The sequence below is a fragment of the Pundamilia nyererei genome, unplaced genomic scaffold (genome assembly GCF_000239375.1).
Source record: "Pundamilia nyererei isolate P.nyererei 1_Seehausen unplaced genomic scaffold, PunNye1.0 scaffold00126, whole genome shotgun sequence".
Lineage (NCBI taxonomy): Eukaryota > Metazoa > Chordata > Actinopteri > Cichliformes > Cichlidae > Pundamilia > Pundamilia nyererei.
In genome coordinates this window covers 749,978-757,646 of record NW_005187527.1, presented here as the reverse complement: position 1 = coordinate 757,646, position 7,669 = coordinate 749,978, and the positions used below count along the sequence as shown (strand labels likewise).

The 7,669-nt window shown below is 41.4% G+C and overlaps 1 protein-coding gene across 1 annotated transcript; it reads right to left on the bottom strand.

Annotated features, from left to right (window-relative positions):
• Positions 1-7,651, bottom strand: myoz2a (myozenin 2a). The gene is made up of 6 exons (XM_005743003.2): positions 7,325-7,651; positions 6,383-6,466; positions 5,489-5,655; positions 3,285-3,429; positions 1,200-1,383; positions 1-536 (listed from the first exon to the last, which is right to left on the bottom strand). The coding sequence occupies exons 2-6, from the start codon at positions 6,462-6,464 to the stop codon at positions 311-313; spliced, it is 804 nt and encodes a 267-aa protein (XP_005743060.1). The 5' UTR covers positions 6,465-6,466; positions 7,325-7,651; the 3' UTR covers positions 1-310.
• Positions 7,652-7,669: the final 18 nt, after the last annotated feature.

Here is a 7,669-nt window from a genome sequence, read left to right as displayed (position 1 = left end):
GATTGGATTTTTGATCATTGTACGCCACTTTATTGAGCAAAAATGTGAGATAAAATCTGTTTATGAAAATCAATATACAACAGTTTTCAGTAGTGTGTCTGTCTAATGTACACAGTGATTTTTTTTAAATTATTCCCTGCAGTGCAACAGTTAACATCAGTGGAAAGACCAAAGGGTGCTACATACACGCTAACTTGAACCAGCAACACCCAACAGGATGCTCTGTTCTGACTCCAGCATCACTCCACAAACAACAACCTCAGGTTAAGCAACTAAGTAGACAGCATCTCTGTGTGACTTCAACACGGGCTCAAAGGTCTTCTGACTCAGGGATGAGCGCATTCTCGACAGAAACATTAGGGAGGGGGACTGGACCACCCGTAGACACCCACCCCAGAGCAGCTCTGTTGAAGGAGGGTCGAATTACCGGGGTGTCCCCTTGGAGCTCCGGGAGCTCTGGGAGGATTTCTACCTGAAGGGTCTTGACAGGAGGAGGCCTGGGTGCTTTGCTGAAACCACCGAAAGGGGTTGCCACCCTGGAGATGACAAAGCCACGGTGTTAACAGCAGACAACATGTGCTAATGAGAGAAACTTGAAGTGACATTTGAAGTGATGCAATTAATTAAAGCCAAGCAAAGACATTGACCCGGGGACATTTCTAAGATACAGTTGCTGAGTGTGAGAAACACTGTGCAACGAATGAGGTGAAGGACAGTATTTTCTTTGCTCACTCACCACTTGCATTCATGCTATATTAAAGCAAGAATGTATAATTCAGAGAGAGTTAGACTTTTGAATGGATGCGATTTACATTCATAAATAGTAAAACACACCCTCAACAGTTATATATTTAAATGTTTTATTGTTATAACTTCACTTTTAACTCCTAATTTCCATTTGTGTTTCCATTTGTTCACCTGTTTCAGGGATGTCAGACTTATTTTACATCGTGGGCCACATAAGGTCTGCTTTGATTCAAGTTCGTGCAAAGAAGTTTAACTGTGCATTTAATCTCAGGGCTATCTTTTACATGATTATTTTGATCTAGTATGAATGGCCATGGGTGAGGCCTTTATCAGTAGGAAAATCTGTAAAACGTCATTTAAAACTCCAAAATATATGCCCTCTTTTACATTTGAAAGGATGATTCTGGCCCTCGGGCCTTATATTTGACACATCTGACCTATTTGGGAATTACCTGTTGAAGCTTTTGTACCCTGGCAGGTCTTGTTGAGGTGCCAGCTCTGGCATGCGGGTGATGAGAGTGTCAGCCAAGGCAGGGTCATTGATGATGGCCTGCTCCCAGGGTGAGTGGTAGGATTTTGGCACAGCTGTACTGTTGAACTTCTCCGGAGGGATGTCTTTCAAAGGACCTCCATACCCTGGATAAATTATACAACACTGGCAGTGAAGGCATGTGGGGCTTTTCTGTTTTTCTATGTCAAATAAAGACCAGGCGTTGGCTTTTTCCACACGGTTCGCAAACCAGAACTTAGTGAGAGTCAGTTCAAAAGACTTTCTTCAACAGCCACCAGCGAACGTACTGTCCAAAGAAAGCAGATCCTTCACTTTCATCGCAGATCTGAAGAAAACTTGAGTTCAGAAGTGAAAAAACATTTCCCCTTTCCACCGTCTGTAACTGTTAAACTTTTAACTGATTTTGGTTTGTCTTTTAGTTTGACTGCATGTAAATACAAAAGAACAAAGAGATCAGGTCATTTCAGACTAAAGGAAAGTGACATTTTAAAAAAAATATCTTCATCTGTATTTTGTTACAAATGTGTACCTAATTTAACAGCAGTCTAAGTGTCCTGTCTTTCTTCTTTAGCTCCTTTTTTTCCTCATTAAAGTTCACAGCCAAACAGAATAAAGGCACAGCTTCCCCGTGTTTGTGCGTGTGGGTGTGTGGATGCATGCCTGCATGTATGTCTCCCCACATACACTGTGTGTGTTGATGGGAGAGTCCAATCGAAAGTACTATCCTTCAAACCCAGCGCTTCACTCAGGGGGGCTTGCAAGCTTGGCGTTACATAACACGGGCCGCTGTGTCACGTCCTAACCCCTCACAATGAACAATTCCCCCTTCCTGAGTTTATGTTTTGCCCTGAGGAGGAAGCAGGAGAAACCAAACAGACCTGTGGGGAAGTTTACAGATTTTTTTGGTAGGGGGGGAATAATCTATGACAAAACACTGTGTAAAAATGTTTCTGAGGCCATGGGATATTATTCCTGTGGTTGGACGTTTGGCTAAGCTGATACTTTTGTGGGAAAGGATGATTACACCTCAGTTTCATGCAGGGATAAAAGAAGGAACTAAACCAAAAAGGAAATGTGAAAAAAAAAACAGCAGTTGTCTTAATTAGTGTCCAAGTGGCCTGATAACTAAAGGCACGTTTGCTTATTCCTTTTTCCATTGTTGAAAAATGGCACAAAAATAACTTTTTGTGAAGTTTCCGGTGTTTAACTGTTGAAATGGGCTTACTGTATATGACTATTGCCTGGCATGCACTCCTACAGTAAGTGGATGAGTGGGCTATTTTAAACATAATTCCCATTTGATACCTGATGCACTTTGGCTGGATTTCTGCTACAGTTGGACTGACTTCATTCACATACTCTGGGGTCTGTGTCTGGTCCACAAATAGCACCCCACCCTAGTGTCAACACGGTCATCCTTAAATCATGGTTTTGTGTCAGCTGAGCAAAATTAGGACATGAGGGAGGATGTGAGTGCACAGCTGATGGTATCAGCAGCACAAGAGCCAAACAGGAAACGGTTTCCGTGAGTAAAACTCAACGAATTTTAGAATGATGGTAAGAGCTGATTGCAATAAGGACGGTTGAATAAAAGGAGTAGACATGAGAGAAGGGAGTAGGATGAATATATAAAAATAAATAAAGGAGTCAGGCTCAGAGAGGGAGAACAGAAATGTGTAATCATATTTAGCCTGAGGCCAGCAGATTCCAGGCAAAGAAGAAAATTGTTTTCCTGCACGATCAAAGCCTGCTTGAGTACAAACAACGAGAAACAGTTGAATCCATATCAAAACACGGCACATCTAGTACTTTGTGCAGAGCACATGTGCGCAGTCACTCTGCTGGGAGCTGTACTTAGCATTCATCATCATACAGCAAAAAGACCAAAGTTTAGTACAACACAATTAACGCAAACAGGTTAAATGGATAGGAACAGCTGAATATAAGTCAGTAGTATATCACTGCTGTATGATTTTGAGTCCTTGGAAAGTTTTTTCAGTGCACTGTATCACACAGCTTTACCTACCCGGAGCAATGCTGGTGGGATCTGGCACCATTTCCATAGTTGTTGTGTCACATGTCACTTTCGGTGGCTGGTCAACACCTACGTTGTTCTGGCCGCTGTGGCTGTCAGTGGTATTCCCAGTCTCAGTTTGGAAGATGGCAATGCTCTACAAGAAAGATCAAAGAGGTCATTCGGGCCCACAAAAAAGGTTTGAAACCATTTATCAATCAGTTGATTCCTGACAATTCATATCAACGTTTCACACGATTTTTGGAACATTTTCGACAGCATTTGTTTGGTTACTTGGTAACAGGAGAAACAAGCAGCAAACATTTTGCCATCTTTAAGGTTAATATGACATAAAAATGGATAACCATGACATGCATATCAAAGTTTCCTCAGTTTAGAAGTCATAAATCTAAACAGTAAATCAGTTGTATCTTCATTGCAGCGATATCACATGATAAGCACATAATAGATCTTCAATTTTCCATGTTTTCCTTAAACAAAGGAGCTATCTGTTTGTCCAGTTGTCTGTCCATTTGCCCTCTACATTCGAAATACTATTCTCTGGACTGAGATGAAATGTACTGCAGCCTCAGCACCCGGCTTTTCATCCCCTCTGAAAGATATTTATGATGATTTACTTGAGGATTTCCTCAGGAAATGTTGACAACTTGAAACAAAATCCTTCTATTGCCCAGAGCAATAAACAAGCCGAGATATCTAAGTCCTTCATACATCAAAGATGAGGGGAAAAACTTCTCTTGAGCATAATAGTTATTTTATCTGTGGACTTAAGGGGGGCATTGAAAAGTACACAAGGGAACCACACAACTAAATTAAAGAGGACATAACTAGGGATCCTAATTAATTAGATATAACAGAGAGAAACCTGGCTTTACTTGATTTTGCTGTGCGCTGTGAGACATGAACTTCTTTGTGTGACCAGATCAGCGAACGGTACCGCTGAGAGAAGAAAATGCTAACTTGGCGCGTTGCCCATCCATACACAAAGGAACATTAATAAAACCACTTATGACCAACTGCACGACTTGTGCTACAGATACACTGCCCTGTGTTTGTGGCACAAGCAATATAAACACTCGAAGTGCTTATACTTTGTCAGGATGTAAGGTGGAATGTTTTTCATGTTTTGGTGAAAGAAGATGAATTAGGAAAGGGATAATCGGGCATGAAAAATATGCACGCTAGCAATGTGGAATTCTTACGGTACCCTCTTAATCTTTATCCCTACAAATGATCATAAATTTATGTGCATTTCAATGATTAGTTGTGCAGTTTAATGAGATTATCTGCTTATTTGCTGTCTTATCAGGAGTTAGGTGGTTAAAAGATTTAAAGATTGCAACCTTGGGTGCTAAAGAATTGACCGATAGAGATGCCAAGAACTGCCTCCACAAGTGACTGAATCCCCTTAGAATCCAGTATGTAAATGCTCAGCTTTAGATCAGAGATGAACGTGTCTCCAACCTATTACAAAAGACAGCTTGGGTTTGTATCAAAAGTTTAAGTTCTGCATGATTAAAAGCAGTAACTGGTCAGCACCAGGCTGGTAGCCATCTTTAGACTTCATCTTAGTGGCTGAACTGGACCTCAACAGTGTGTTTGTGATCTTTATCCTTTCTGGGGCCTTTTAATTAAAATATTTGACTCACATTATTGTTTAATGTGAGCTACAGTGGCCACATTAATGCTTTAAAGTATCCGTTAACAGCTACGTATGGGATTTACATGCTGTTATGTTGCAGTGATCTTAAACTGGTACAGTTCAAACAAAGAAGATATGAAATGTGGATTATAAAGTTGTAGAGGACAGATTTTTTGGGGGGGTTGATTGTTGGGTTGGTTGTGTTGGTTAATTTGATTAGTTTGGTTGGTGTTTGGGTTAGTTGGGTTGATTGATTGTTTGTTTGTGTTGCGTTGGGTTGATTAGCTTAGTTGGTTAGATTAGGGTGATTGGTTCGTCTGGTTAGTCAGTTTGTTTGATTTAATTCGTTTTTATCTTTTGAGAGAGTCAAGGTAACTGGCTAGCAAATCTTCCTGATAAGGTAGCCTGCTACTGCCTGCAGCTTTAACTGTAGTTCCTACGCAAACATGAATAAGGACTCGATTTTGGGACCTATTGTTGAAAAAGAAGTTTTTTTTCCCCCAATATCTAAAGATTTCTTTAAGATAATAATTTAGACCACAGTTCTTCTTACATTCAGCTGTGTGTTGTTTTGGTTCTGGATGCTCTCAAAAGTGTATTTTTCTGATCGTCTCTGACGCATTTTGAAGAGACGGGAGCCCCGGTTGGAGGCGAAAGACAGCTCCTCCAGCATTATGTCCTTAGGCACACTCATCTTCTTTCCCAGATCCATTTCTATATCTGAACAGAAGGAAACAAAACAAGAGACTAAACAACTTGTGTTTATTCAGTGCTTGAATCAGACTTCTGACAAGACAAATGTATTTTCACGATTCCTATACTCCCACCTATGCTGAATCAAATTAAATCCAAACAGGAAAAAAAAAAACCTCCCTGCACAAAAGAAAAAATCCTGTACATGGCTGCTGACTTAGCATTCCTGCCAGTATGATGAACGAGGAATTATCTTCCCTCGTAATCAGCTCATGTTCAGTGCTTGTTTTATGGTTTGCTCCGCATGCTAGCTACTGCATGCTGATCATGGAGATGTCATCGGCCTATATTCAAGCGTGAGACACATAATTTGCCAGAATATCTTTCAGCTGTCAGTAGCCTTCAGACCCTCCCCATCCCCAAGGCGCACAGTTGTCCACGCCCTGAAATAGCGTGTTCAAAGGAGAACGACAAAGGATTAGTTACTATGAGCCATAAAAGTAGTCATTTGCTTATTTATAGGATCATAGAGGGGAAGGTTGGCAACTGTTTTGCTAGAAAATGATGGGCTCATGCCTTTTATAAAGTAAATTTTGGAGAATTTGACAGTAAGGCTAACAGATCTGTACTGTAACTTATGGTGTTGTTAACTCCTTGTCTTTGTTTACATGTTTAATGAAGAAGGCAAGAACAGAATGTGGGAGGTCAGAGGGATCAGGGAAACATGCAAGTGAAGAGGAAACGATACAGCTACCTTCTTGGGCTTGAACCTCCCTGCAGATTGCTGCTGCCTGCATTTTCCTCTCTCTGGTTGTCATGGTGGAGAACTGTGACATGGCTGCCATTGGGGAGATTGGGGTGAGGCAAAAAGTCACAGGAGACAGTGCACATCAGTACAATCTGTTCAAATGTACAATCAAAGACAAAAGCAAGGCAGCTGCATGTTAGTCATCAAACACCCACAACACGCACAAAATCCCACCGAAGCAGATAGAATTTATCAAGGCAGTGAAAAGGGCAAAGTTAGCACTTCCCTTTAAATAACCTTGGGCTGTTAAACGCCAAGCACGTGCTCTGCAGATATGGCAACCAGCAGTGCCAGGGGCGTCTCGGAATCGATATGTTTGAAATTACCCAAGTGGGCTGAAAGGACAGGGATGCAGAGCATGGTGTTGTCACATCGAACATGTGAGACAGCAGATTAGAGAGCAAATCGGAAAGTTTACACCGAGGTGTCGGAGAACACGAGTGTTTTATTAGAATCCAAAATGCTTTTCACAAAGCAAAGAACAATTTCTCAAAGAACCAACGAGCATTTCACAGCAAGTCTTCAAATTACCATCACTTAGAAATCAGTTGATAACAGACAAGGTTGCAAAATGCTTTACCTCCAATACGCTGTTGTGTAGATATATATATGCTATTTATAGCTTTGCATTTGAGGTACATTCGCTTTAAATAAATCAGGACATATCCCATATATACAATTAAATTAATACAGAAAAAAGACATACATTTTCATGTATGTGTTCATTAAAAAAATAAAAAAATAAATATAAAAGCAAGCTATCACACCAACAGTAAAATACAGAGGGACTGAGTGTAGGTGGCAGAGAGAGTCATGCTTGATTAAAAGTGCAAGTGTCATGTTAGACATGGACAGTACACCTGTGGAGAAGCCCAAGCGATGGCTTACCTGTCCTGAAGGACCCTCAGGGGGTTGTCTCAAGTTGTGCCTGTCTCCTCGGGGAAAGAAAGGTGAGGTCAGACCGGGTAGTGTGACCCGTGTGGGCGCTCACGCTCCCCGTTACTGAGGCTTGTGTTGGGGAGGGCAGCAAGTGGGGGCTGCAGCCTGTGAGTGACTGAATGAGTGGGTGGGTGGGTGGGTGTCAGTTTGTCTGTTGTCATTGGTATTTAGTTCACAAGCAGAGGGCGACTAAATTTAGACCGCTGCCACTACTACTTCACTTGCCCAACACCATCTCCCTTGGCCCGGTGTTATTACAGTAGCTCAGAATGAATCTGTGTTCATTTCAAAACA

What these genes read in the sequence shown, in the direction of transcription:
- myoz2a (XM_005743003.2), bottom strand. Translation starts at nt 6,464, where the DNA reads ATGTCACAGTTCTCCACCATGACAACCAGAGAGAGGAAAATGCAGGCA. An exon ending in GGAGGTTCAAGCCCAAGAAG is followed by an intron (nt 5,656 to 6,382) that starts GTAGCTGTATCG and finishes CCTTCTGTTCAG; the next exon opens with ATATAGAAATGGATCTGGGA. An exon ending in TCCCACCAGCATTGCTCCGG is followed by an intron (nt 1,384 to 3,284) that starts GTAGGTAAAGCT and finishes TAATTTATCCAG; the next exon opens with GGTATGGAGGTCCTTTGAAA.